The sequence below is a fragment of the Kryptolebias marmoratus genome, linkage group LG4, assembly GCF_001649575.2.
Source record: "Kryptolebias marmoratus isolate JLee-2015 linkage group LG4, ASM164957v2, whole genome shotgun sequence".
Lineage (NCBI taxonomy): Eukaryota > Metazoa > Chordata > Actinopteri > Cyprinodontiformes > Rivulidae > Kryptolebias > Kryptolebias marmoratus.
In genome coordinates, this window is record NC_051433.1 from 6,072,264 (window position 1) to 6,086,403 (window position 14,140).

The following is a 14,140-nucleotide window of genomic DNA, read 5'->3' on the forward strand; positions in this document are numbered from 1 at the left end:
TCTCATATTTGTGAGACTTCAAAAGTGGGTTTATTTCCTTTTTAAAGTTTAATTATATAAATACACAAGTGGTTTTTCAAGTTAAAACTTCACATTTTCCAAGAAAACACTTATATTTGAGTATTTCAAGCTGCAGACATTGTTGTAAATAAAAGCTTTAGCACCTTAAGGTATGTCACTGATTTTAAAAGAAATACTACTTCTAATAGTTGCAGTAATTTATAATAAGCCTTCATCAAGGCATTTTAGAGTAAAACTGTTTTACTAATCCTTTCTTCTTACACACCAGTTTTACACCTCGCAGCTCCCAACCGAGCATTCTGCTGACTTTATTTTCTTCATTGTTTGACCTATTTTTCTATTCCTTCATGCAGAACTACAATATACCCACTTATCAGTCAAGTTCACTTTCATGACTGGCATATTAATAACTGACTGCTTTTCACACAAAAAGCAGTGATTCAGAGTTCCATTATATTAAAAAAACTGTCTTTTATAAAGCAATGCAACTCAAGACAATTAAACTTCTTTACAAAGACTTGAGTAGGAGCTGTTTATACAGATAAATTATTCATTTGAACTCTTGCTCTTCAAGCTAATTTGTCATTCTAATATCTACTTATTACAGAATGTCAATTCAATGTTTTATTCACATCTGAGAGGTAAAAGGAAATATTTTCCTGAATGAGTCATTTAGCAGTTTTTTTTTCTTGTTACCCAAGATAAGGAACATTTTAATATGTTAATAAATGCCTGTTTCCATTAGCAATGTTGTATTTTCTTTCACTTTGGTAGAAATATGTGACTCTTGCCACCTGTTTGTTGCATTGCTGCTAAAACCATTTACAAGCCTGCATGTTGTTGTAAACTAAACACATTTGTGATTTTGTACCTGCTTTATTTATTTTTAAAAATGTCTATTTTTCAGTGTCTTACTTTTCTTTTACACCCATAAATCAGTAATTGTGCTGCTCTAAGGTAAATTATTTCAAATAAAATAGCAATTCAGTCTTAATATCACACATGTGATGGACATAATGATGGTAAACAACATAACAAAATGCACATATTTTATTGAAGGGACTGCACCTTCTCATATCCGAAACAAAATGTCGGTTGAATATTCACAGCATATTCAACATATATTCAGCTGTTCTTACCAAAGTTTGATTATCCAGCAAGAAGCTTGTGTCTTGCTGAGAAAGAGCACACATTGTCCTTCAGCAACAGCTATTAAGATACCCTCAACGTCCGCTCTGCTCCAGCTGAGCTGCTCACAACCCATCTGCATGGAGTGGAAAAACAAGCCATGGACTGCTGTTCACACCAGGCCTTACTTTTGGTTCAGTGGTTTGCATGCTCCGCTGTAAAATGGCTTCTTTGTTCTCCTTTTCTGTCCGGGCAAACATGATGAGAGTAGCTGCGTAGATTAGTGGTGCCCATATTGTTTTTATATAATAGACTTCACTGGGCTTGTAGTTTCAGAGAAACCTACTCTGGTTAATGTTGAAGCTTTTCTTTCTTTCCTGTGGCAGAACTGATTTATTCTGAGAGAATTTTTCAAAATCTTTTAAAACTATCATAAAACATATTTAAAACCAGCCTACAGTTAATTTTAAATAATTAACTTGTGAATAAAATTTTCTAAGTAGGAGCAGAATAAAAACGTGTAACAGACATTGACAATGGTCACAATTTTGTTTCAGTTTTTTTGTATAATGTGGAGAGGGAGCGGGGCTATTGTGTTTTCTGCGGGGCTTTTAGTCTACAAGCAGGAACATGAAGCTCCTGTGCAGGAAGCACTTTTCGTCTGATTTTTGTTCTTACCAGGCAGATTGTATCTGCATCTACTACCAGAAGGGTTGCCTTGAGGTTACACTGCACTTCATCTAATTGCATCAGCTCACAGCTGTATATTGATCCTGCCCAGATACATAAAACAGCTTGACTGCTGAGAGTGGATTTGCTACGTGTCACATTTTCAAAAGCGATATTTATCTTTGTATTGTGATAATTGTATGTTACACATCAGGAAACAAACAGCAGTTGTCCCGTTTCCTCACAAATAAGAAATCGACAGAAATGTTTGCAGAAGTAGGCCATTTTTTTTCCACTGTGATGAATCATTCTGAAAGCCAAGCCACCAGGAATCTATTGTTACACTGTTCTTGCTCCTTAAAAATCTTTAGCTGACATCTTAAAAAAGATCCTCTGATAATCTATTACATTTGTCTTGTCTTGGATTCATTTGTTAGATGATTATTAAAATTAAATGATGAATAAAGACGTTGATGAATAAAAGTATAAAAAAACAACTAAAACAAAAAACAAAGCTTTGTAAAAGCAGAAGATGCTCAGTATGGACTTGCTAAAAATCTATTTAACTGTCAGGGTCAAGTTATCTAATGACTGGTAACTTTTCAGAAAAGAACAACAATAATCTGACAAAAATGGGCTATTATCATTTTAATCCATCATGCATTTATTACAAATGTATCTGAAATTGTGTTTTTTGTTTTGAAATCCAACTTATTAAGTGGTCCGTTTTGGTTTGTTCAGCAGCAGCCTGGGCTGTGGCCACCAGAGCAGAGGAATCAAACACCTTCAGATTGTTTGACAGTTTTTTTTAGAGCTTCTTCTTTCTTGTTCATCCCTCTCTGGAGTGGATGTCTTCGGATTTTATTGGGCCACAATTGCATGAAGCTTCCTGTCAGTGTTCCTTGTCTCTTGCAATCACATCAGGGAGGCGTTTTTGTATTACCACAGACCAAACAGCAGCGCCCTGCCCACCGTCATTCTCACCAGGGAAAGCAGACATGGTGTATGGAAATTAAAAACATTGGGGGGTTACTTTTTCATCCTTTTCTCAATATTTTCAAGGCTGTTCATTCTTTGTTGCTGTCTGGCTTAAAAAAAACAATTTGACAAATTTTTAAATAAAGCAACATGCCTCTTTTTAACAGTGATTAGACCCAAAGTGTCCTGGCTGCTTGATGCTGTGACTGTGTAGTTTATAGGTTTGTGCTACAAAGAGCAATGCACCATGGTCCCAAAATCAGGTGATAATGTAACAAAATACTTAGTTTTTTACATTATTTGTAAATAAAGAAATTAAAAAAATATAAAATTATGAAGCTGTTTTGTTAGTGCAAGTGAGGGAAAAAAAGGGAATCTCTGGTTTAGAGACATTAATGATGCAGAACTTACAATCCTGTTAGAGCAGTAATAATCCAACCTCTCCCTTACATTTACCTGTCTGGCTTTAGTTTGTACCAGCTATAATTTAAATACCTATTTTAAATTAAAAAATTTAAATATTTCACAACATGTCTGCCTCAAAGCTACTGTATATCACTTTGATTGGAATTAACCTTTTGATAAATTAATAGCATGTTTCAAAGGATAAAAAGTAAGAAACATCAAACACATTTATGAAGTGAAGTGAAGCCCTGCATACTGATAATTGAGAGGTAATGATTGGCTGTCATGTTGTTGCCAGTCATCAAGGTATTCTGGTTGTTCCATGATGCAGAAAAGATCAGTGTGGATTAATTATTCCATCCCAGCAATTATGAAGGGTTGTATGCACTATACAGCATTATAAGAGAGGGTCATCATCATTAAATATTACATATAATTACACACACTTCATTAACCTAAACTGTTTCTTTGAGAGCCCACAAACAAAGGAGCAAATGAGCAGCCTATAGTGAACACATGTGTGACCCTGGGCTATGCCACAAAGTTAGTACACAGCAGAACGGAGCAGTGGCAGAAGCCTCTGTGGAACTCATTATGCCCCTGACTTTTGAGAAGACTGTTAAGACAAGCAGTTTATGCAACATGACAGGCATAATTTCTCATCAGCAGCTCAAACACAGACGAGACAGCTCTTAAACGCTGCACTCTCTTTATTCTGCCTTAAAAAATAGACACATTTTGACTTGTATTTTTAATTTTATCCTGCTTTAATCTGTAATTGAATTAAGAGACTAAGAGAATAAATTAGCATTTTTTAAAATATTTTTTTCAATGCTTCAGTGTTTGATATTTTTGTGCCATGCGCTCAAACACAAAACAAAGAACACAAGTTTAACTCTGACAACAATTAGATTTTAGGAAAATGACTGCTTTGTTTCAGTGTTTTACAACTTTAATTATATAAGAGGTGAATATTGTGAGCATACTACAGAAGGTTTTCAGAAGCTCACAGCTGCAATAAAAAACCTGCTTATCTATGGAAGATCCGTTCTCCTCTTTCAGTGTCAATGGCATCCGTAAGAGCACTTGAGCACATGGGTTATTTAAAGGACTTTAAGGCTTTGGTTTCAGATTGTATAAAGAAACACCTTAAAACCACCTTTTAATGCTTCGGGCAGTGAAAAGAAAGAAGCTCATTATGATTAATATCTTTGATAGATAATGTGACACCTGACCAACAAAGTAATGTACTTAATATCTTTATAAGAACATGTTGCTTCTCTCCTTGATAAAGTCCCTGTAATCCTCCCATGATCACTCATTTCTTTATGCTGTGGGCGGTATTGTCACACAGAGGCAGGGGTAAAACAGTAATGCTTGTAATCCAGTAGGGCTGACTCATCGAGTTATGGATTAGGTAGCAGCATCCTCCAGAGTCGAAACAAAGAGCAGGAAAAAAACAATACTCGTCAGCAGAAATACACCAGCTGCAGTTGGACATGTTTATCCTTTTGGTCTTAACTAGGAAGTTCATTGTGTTTGTGAGACTTAGTATTGGCGCAACAGAAGCCAAAAAAAAGGAGGAGGGTGCTGGAAGTCATAGACATTTGTGAATGCTGAATAGAAAGGACATTCTGTGTTTAGTCTCTAAGATCCGCCATGATTAAACCACCCCTCCAGCCTCCATCACACAGTTTAAAGAGGAATTGTTGGTGAGGGCTCTTTAGAACACACTGTGTAATTATGGTGTCTCCTAAAAGAACTCAAAAGAATAGATAGTTATGCAGCGCTTTTACAATGACAAGCAGATGACACCGTTCTGGGAAAAAAGGCAGTTTAAATTTAGAGTCACGAGTGGGTCAGTTGTTTTCTCCTGGACTACTTTCAAAACCCAAATACATAAAGGAGATGTGAAAACAAAAAGACTACAAGCCAAACTAACGACAAAAACAAACAAACAGATGTTTGTGAAGTAGCTATCATGGTATACCTTACCATGCTAATACTCAGCTAAACATGATTAAAGAGGGAAAAGAGATTTCTGTTTGTCACACTGAATGTATTCTGCTACAGATGTGTGGGCAGCACTGTATACGTATATGGCCTAATTGGACTTTAACTGCTTCACATATTGTTTTATCATTTCCAAACCCACTTGAACTGACAATCCAAAGGCATTTGCCTTCTTTTGTGATCTGGACTTGCATAATGATTTGTGCAGTTTATTCACAACATTGCAACAACACTGATAAGCTGTCTCAATCCAGCTGTATGACCTTAAAAACAAAAGTGTAATATTTTGATGGATTTTAAAGCGGTTACCATTTTCTGAGTTATCTCAGTTTTATTCTTCAATATTTTTTTCCCTTTATTGCCTTGTGCGTTCCTTTCATGTAGCTGAATTACGTACCCTTTTTCAATCCCATCTGCAGACCTGAAGACATTAGGAGACGGATCTGCCAGTTGCTGGAAACAGCTATTAACATGCACAATAGAACAGCTCTTTCAGTCACTATACTGATTGGAGATGTGGGCTGTGATTTAGATGGTTAGAGCCAGATTAGATAAACCAGATAAGCTGAACCATGCTCACAATCAAATAAAGGTCATTAAAAGTGGTATTTTTTGACAGCTAATATATCATCTCCTCCACATCATTACTTTCTACTTTTCAGAATAAATAGCATTAACACTGAACTATTTTTGTTTTTTACAGAAAGAAATCATCCTTTATTTTATTTATTACAGTCAAAATGCATTCTATTTTCTTTATTTTTAAGAAAAGTATATCATAAATAAAATAATGACTTTAATGACAACACAGTTTGTATTTTTGGCTTTCAACAAATAAACTGAGCTACATAGTAAATGATTATTTTTGTTCTCTTTAGGCATAGCTGGGAACCCAGTGCTCTTTAATGAAAACGGAGATGCCCCTGGGCGCTATGAGATCTACCAGTACCAGATCAGAAACCGAACAGCCGAATATAAAATCATTGGCCACTGGACAGACCAACTCCATCTGAATGTAAGTTCTGAACATTCTCCTCTTTTTGCTCAACTCCAATTATGTTCGTATGAGTTTTTCCAATTAAAAAAAAAATATATTATTTTTTTTAAGCTTTGCAGTAGTATATTAGAATTCCTCCCAAACCATTTAATAGCACTTAGTTCCATCTTCAAAGGTGCAAATATCCAGAGGGCGCTTTAAATGATTAACATGGCGCATGGAGATGAACAGGAAGCCACGAGAGCTTAAGGATATACGTATGTGATAAAATCTCTTCAGAGGGCATCACCAACTTTCAAAAACCATACTGTGTGAAGACAATAAAAGTAAATTACATAAAGGAATGAAAACAAATAATGTTTTCAAAAAATAAAGAAGGAGCCTTAAGCAGACAAGAGTGCAACTGATCAGCAGCTTAAGAGGATTTTTTTTTCTATTCACTACTTTTAACATGTGCTGTGGAAGAGAATAGAAAGAGGTTTGTAGTCGGTACCTGCTGTGCAACATGCCAGCACTGATTCTAAAGCAGGCAGTATTTAATTAGTGCTCTTTGAGTTCTTAATTAAATGCACATTTAAAGAGAAATTTGCGAGCTTTGAATTAACAGCCATGCATGAATAAAATTGATAACAGTAAAGAGGTAGGGCTGTTTGAAATGAGGGATTTAACTGGACTTTGTAAGTAGTCTTGTGAAAGAAAAAAATCTACATAAGAAGGTATTATCTCAAAATAAAATTTATCTTTTATTCTTCTAACTGATTGCTTCTTTTGATACCTTTTTATCAAAAACCTTAAAAGAAAGAAAGAGTGCCATCAATTCCCTGCAGAGCAAACAACAGATTTCCTTTTTCCTTTAACATTTTGTCCTTCAGATACTTTACGTTTTACTGAAACATTTTGCTGAATCCGGAAAGACTGTTGATTTGATGCGTACTCTGCTTTTTTCCACCTACTAATAAAACAAATACATAAAACCAAATAATCTTCAACCACGGGTCAAACAGCCAATATAAAATAACTGCCTTCTAGATTCTCCTTGAACTTCAAGGATCTGAGGATCTTTTCAAATCAATAAAACCTGACAACCTTCACACGCCTTCATTTTACATGACGGAGTCGACCTTCTACACTCCAGTAAAAATTTCTTCTTAGTTTTTATTTCCCTCAGTTCATTTAACCATGTCTGTCTATGCCCCTCTGTCTCTGTAGGTGCGTTCGATGCAGTGGCCAGGTGGTGTCCGTCAGATCCCTTCCTCAATCTGCAGCCAGCCCTGTCAGCCGGGCGAACGCAAGAAAATTGTGAAAGGCATTCCTTGTTGTTGGCACTGCGAGCGATGTGATGGCTATCAGTATCAGGCAGACACCTACACATGTAAAATGTGTCGCTTTGATTTGCGGCCCAACGAGAATCACACAGGCTGTGTTCCAATCCCCATTGTTAAGCTGGAGTGGAGCTCCCCCTGGGCAGTCATCCCTGTGCTTATCGCAGTCCTTGGCATCATGGCCACTTTGTTTGTGGTGGTCACGTTCATCCGCTACAATGACACACCAATTGTGAAAGCATCAGGGAGAGAGTTAAGCTATGTGCTGCTAACTGGAATCTTTCTCTGTTACGCCACAACATTCTTGATGATTTCTGCCCCTGATGTAGGAATCTGCTCCCTCCGTAGAATCTTCTTGGGTCTCGGGATGAGCATTAGTTATGCTGCTCTGCTCACCAAAACCAATCGTATTTACCGCATCTTTGAGCAGGGCACCATGTCTGTGAGTGCTCCCAGGTTCATTTCTCCAGCCTCCCAGCTTGTCATCACCTTCACCCTGGCATCAGTGCAGCTGCTCGGGGTGTGCATATGGTTTGGCGTGGATCCCTCTAAGGCCATTATCGACTACGAGGACCAGAGAACATCTAACCCTGTGCTGGCTCGTGGTGTGCTCAAGTGTGATATCTCTGACTTGTCTCTCATCTGCCTGCTGGGCTACAGCATGCTGCTCATGGTCACCTGTACCGTTTACGCCATCAAAACTAGAGGAGTGCCTGAGACCTTCAATGAGGCCAAACCCATTGGTTTCACTATGTACACAACCTGCATTATTTGGCTAGCGTTTATCCCAATCTTCTTTGGCACTTCACAGTCTACAGAAAAGGTAAGTTTACATCTAGAGTGTAGCTTAGTTTCTTACAGACAATTTTTGGGCAATGCTTAAAATGCCAAAGTGAACTGCAGATTTTCATTTAGCTGCACAAAAAGAAAACTGGATCCTAAATCTGTTATAATTCCCAAGACTTATTAGCTTTTGACTCAATAAAACAGAAAAAAATGCTTATGCACAACCACCAGGCAGTATGTGTCTATTAATTTCTTTAAATTAAATCAATGTATAACCCTTATTTAATTTTAATGCTCGGCTTGAACACAACAAACCTGGATATCTTGGAGAATGATCAGCTCAACAACAATACAAATAAATTTTATACTGAGCTCAGTATTAGTGTTTACAGTCTGTCATATAATTTTGTTTACATGAGAATGGCATTGTATAATCAATATTTACTTTATAATAAACTGACTGGGGCTGCTGTTAGACAACACTTTCACTTTTGATACATAAAGTGTGTTGTGCTTTTATTTATGCTTTTATTAAAGTATATTTGAAAACTATTGTTTTGGTAGCACTATATAATATAGCTTCTTACTTATAGGGTACATATCCAGTATGTACCATGTAAGTACCCTGCATGAATTGGGCTGTATTATGTATTGCTACCATTGTTTTACTCTGCCTACATAAGCTGTAAATTTGCAGCTGAAAACTATAAAAATATTACATAAAGCCTTCATAACTTGCCAGTAATAACTTTAGAAATTGAGCAGAACTCAGCTAAAATAACAACGTTAAAAGGAAATGTCATGTAGAAGTTTTAAGCTTTGTATATAAAATAAACATAGTTAGAGAATAACATTTGAAAAACATCTCTTAATGAGTCTAAAGGCAAAAAGCAAGCCTATGACTCATATACTGTATGTGATGACTGTATGCCACAGCAAATTAGAGACACATGATATGCTTACACAAACACAAGCTCATTCTCAGACTCCCGTGTCAAATTAATGCATTCAACGTCATGAACTGTGGACCTGGATCACAACCAGTGGGAACTCTCAGAGGCTACAGGTCACAAGAGATCCAAAGGAGACTAAGAAATCAAGACTCTACCTGGACCTCACATTCAGAGGGGACAATCTGGGTACAAAGCCAAAAGGGTACAACAATGGCAGAGTAGAAATGTGCCAATCCAGTTGAAAGAGTTGTTTTGGCGGGGTAACAAAAGGTTCTCAGTGGTTACAACAGAGGACAGGGATGTGGGAAAGCTTCACACTGGCATGGACACTATCAGCATTGCCAGCATGGGTCTGGCAGATGCACCAAATTAATCCTTACCTCCTCCGCCTTGGGATTTAACAAAACAATGCATCAAAATGCTGCCATGGAAAACTGGCTGCAATAGTTAGCTGCGTGGAAAAAAACATTCTTGAGAGACCTAAAGTGAGCATTGTGTTTTGCATCAAAAAATAATTTCTAAAATCATTGCAAAAAATCTACATATAACAGGAGACAATTGCATTACATTATTAATGAAACATATAACCCTCTAACTTACATTTATACCACATAGCTTAAACTTACTATTACATATTCACTGGTGTAAACATTAAGTCAATCAAAAGCAACTGCTTTATGCCAGTTAATTTGAGTTAAACAATCTGAAATTAAGAAATTACTTTAAAATGTCACCAATCATCACTTCACATACTTGAATTCATACACTTGGCATACACAGGAAAGTGGAAGTTGTCCAAGTGCAAAACCCACATTATATTTTAATGCGAGTGATGCACATCCTAAGTCACACGTCAACAGCAGCGATGGATATCAGCAAGTTCTTTATTTAATCATTCAATCTATTCTCTCTGAAGATGAAAGAGAATTATACAATCACAGAGTGACTGAACAGCTTCTTTTGGAGGATGAGGTAATCCATTAGCTAGCATGGCTTTGAATTTGTAAATAGAAAATGAAAAAAAAAATCTTTGAAGGGTAGATGAAGTCTTACTTTTTGTTTTATCTTCTACGCATCAAATGAATATCATTTACAAACACTGGAAAACTTCTCTCAGTTCAGACAATATGCAAAACATACCACCTCACTTAGTCCAAACATAATGGCAAGAATATAAGGTTGATGCTTTTTTTTTCTCATTTACAAAATTTACCATTGCCCTGAGCTATCTTAAGATAAGACAGATGAAGGAAAACAAAATGAGATTTTAGTCTCAAGAAAATCTTAATTTATTCTTCCCTCCTTTGAGAGAGTTTAATCATTTTTAATATATAAGCAAGTGCCTTTGAGCGTTGAGTCTGAAAAATCTAATTTCTGATATAGTAATTCAGCCACGTTCAATATTACAGCACAGTGTTAGTTTGTACTTTGTGATGTTGACACAGGTGTGTTTTACTTGCTGAACCAAATATCACCAGTAAAACAAGCAAAGTCTAAAGCTATCTGACTGTTGCACCACTTTTACTATGTTGTATAGCCTTTTGTGCATGCAAAATGTCTACAAAGAAAGTTCTGTCAATTTTATTTATTTTTTTTTCATTTTTGTAGAGAACATAAAAAAAAACCAAAATTCTCTAAATAGCTTCAAGGCACAGAAACAGATCTGGTGCAGAGAAGATTCATGACACTTGAAAATATGAAAAAGCAGTAGCAAATGTAGATAAAATACATAAAACAAGTATCTGAAAAGAAAATACCAGAACATATAATGTAACACCTAAAATGCTAAAACCATTCAGTGCAGTCTAAAGTCACAAAGAACACAAACATTTTTAGATATGTTTAAAATGCTTTCATAGTTGCCACACATTTAAATGACAGCAAAAGACTGCTCTAAAGCTTTCACTGGTTACTTCTGTATTTTAAAGATAGCTGGTGGAAAACTGGAGGTAAACGGTCTATTTTCTTTTTTCGAGTCCAGCTGCAACGTTTTGCACCACTTGAAGTTGAGACAACTAGGACAGCTTAAGACTTAAATACAAGGATTTGCAGTGTCTAACATTTATATCCTATTGTCACTTAAAAAGAGAGAGCCTTGCTGTCATTTAGTCTCCAATTAAATTATCTTCTTCTTTCGTCTGTTCCCTCTTCAGAGGTAACAACACTGAATCATCCGGCTCCATCTCACCGTCCTCTGTGTCCTCACTTTAACTACCTTCATGTCCTCTCTGACTGCACCCATATATCTCCTCTTTGGCATTTCCCTGGCAGCTGCATCTCTAACATCCTTCTACCAATATACCCACTGTCCCTCCTCTGCACATGTCCAAACCATCTCAGTCTGGCCTCTCTAACTTTATCTCCAAGTTGTTTAACCTGTGCTGGACCTCTGATGACCTCATTCCTATTCCTATCAATCCTCGTCCCTCCCAAGGAAAACCTCAACATCTTCAGCTCTGCCACTTCCAGTTCTGTCGCCTGTCTTTTTGTCAGTCCCACTGTCTCCAAACCATAAAACACAGCTGGTCTCACCACTCTCTTCTAAACCTTCCCTTTTACCTTTGCTGCAACCCTTTTGTCACAAATCACTCCTGAAATTTTTCTCCATCCAATCCATCCTGCCTGGACTCTTTTTTTCACCTCTTTACCACACTCCCCACTTTTTCCTGAACAGTCGACCCAAAGTACTTGAAGTCCTGCACCTTTGTGACCTTTGCTCCTTGCAGCCTCACTGTTCCACCTGCCTCCCTCTCATTCACACACATGTACTCTGTCTCGCTACGGCTGACATTCATTCCTCTTCTTTCAAGCACATACCTCCACCTCTCTCGCTATTTGTCACTCCTACAGTGCACCTCACCACTGACCTGCTGCTCATGTCCCTCTTCCACTCCAGATGTCCTCATACAACACCACAGCTCCTCCTTCAGCAGCCTGTCATATGCTTTTTCTAAATCCACACAGACACAGTGAAGTTCTATCTGACCCTCTGTGTACTTCTCCATCAGCATCCTCAAAGCAAATATGGCATCTGTGGCACTCTTTCTTGGCATAAAACCATACTGCTGCTCACAAATACTCACCTCTTGTCTAAGTCTGGGTTCCACAACTCTCTGCCAGATCTTCATCATGTGGCTTATCGACTTAATTCCCCTGTAATTCTGACAACTCTGTACAGCATCCTTGTTCTTAAAGATTGGCACCAGCACACTTCTCTTCCATTACTCGTGCATTTTCTCACTCTCAAAAATGCCACTGGGTAATCAAGTCAAAAATCTCATTGTCATCTCTCCTAGGCATTTCCATACCTCCATGGGTGTGTCATCAGGTCCAACTTGCCTTCCCCCTTCCTTCTTCATCCTCTTGAAAGTGTACAGAACTTCATCCTCACCAATCTTTTCCACTTCCTGGTCCACAGTTTATGTGGCCTCTACTCTGCTTTCCCTTTCAGTCTCTTCATTCATCAGCTCCTCAAAGTACTCCTTGCAGCAAGTATAATCCATTGGGGAAAGGAATAATTTGTTTGAGTAAAACAGATCTTTTGTAATGTGGAAGTTGATAACAACCAAATATTTTACTTCTGCAACTTTTGCCTATTGATAATTTACCAGTCATTCCTTGAAAATCTGATATGAGACCTGCATTTTTTTTAATGCCACTCAACTCTTTTGCTTAATTGTCAAAATGCATGTGTTCTTATCAAGCAAAGTGGAGATCTGAGACTACTAGAGCTAGGTAAATGTTTTTATTTAAAAAAGTCAAATACTGGTGAACATAATTCAAAAAGCTTCTGTATTCCCCAGGCTTCAACCAGGTTTCTTTGAGGAACAGAAAATATAAGAAACTGGATGAATAAGTCTGGTTTGAGAAAAAAAACCTGCATGTAGGAGGTCAAGCGTGCAGAAAAAAAAAAAACGGTGTAGGTGCACTTGAGTATTTTTATGAAAAAGATTATTTTTAGTAGCCAGTTTGAAATTGCAGCATGTACAGGAGGCACACAAAATGATAAAAGATTAGACAGGGAAATGAACTAGTAATCATACCAATGGAGGACAATAAGAATACTGGAATTTGTGACAGAAACTAGAGAATAAGGCGGCGCTCCTACAGATTGTGTGGGAAATATAAACAATGAGTCATCAATGAAATGCAATGCATTGTCAAAATAGCAGCAAACATTTGGATACATTTTTTGTTAAAATTGACCGTGTTCAATTTAAAACTACAGAATAATTTTTAATTGTTAACAAAACAAATTTAACAAAATTCTACATGCAAACTCTGTGAAGGTTTTAATCCATAATTAAAGCTGCAAGCAGCGTTGGACGGCCCTCGCAGCTCAGCGCCGCTTCGCGACCGCGGGAACTCTGGTGACTGCCCTCTACGCTCTTGCGCACTTCCCGCGTATTTCCCTTGCTCTTCCCACGCCATCCACTAGGTGGCGTTCTTGGCAAACGTCCTCAATCGCCTTTAGTCCGGATCATTACGACTCCTGTCGCATGTTTTGAAGTTTCACCCTCCTACGATGAACGGTTCCAGAGTTAGAGCACGTGTGCTGGTGCGACCTTGAACTTTGACCTTGTGACCTTGAACTTCAAAGTCCTGGTCCTTGACCCATGAGGGTTCTGGCAGTGAAGTTTGACGTTCCTACGAAAAACGGTTTCAGAGTTAGAGCATGCACAAATATAATCTTAATTTTAGCTCCTGTTAGCTATTGCGGCCATCTTGATGTCACAATTGACCATGTGAATGTGATCAGTGCTGGTCTGGTATGACCCACAGAAAGTTTCAATAAGCTGTGACCATGTATGAAGAAGTTATTCCACATTGATGTTTCATGGCGAATGGTCAGAGTTTGAGGCTTGGCC

The 14,140-nt window shown here is 37.5% G+C and overlaps 1 protein-coding gene across 1 annotated transcript in view; it reads left to right on the plus strand.

The window, feature by feature from the left end:
* Window positions 1–14,140, plus strand: part of LOC108231655 (metabotropic glutamate receptor 4) — a 173,065-nt gene that overhangs the window by 141,827 nt on the left and 17,098 nt on the right. The window contains exons 8-9 of the mRNA XM_037975497.1: window positions 6,093–6,229; window positions 7,421–8,356. Coding sequence (XP_037831425.1) covers window positions 6,093–6,229; window positions 7,421–8,356 — 1,073 coding nt within the window. The remainder of the gene's footprint in view (window positions 1–6,092; window positions 6,230–7,420; window positions 8,357–14,140) is intronic.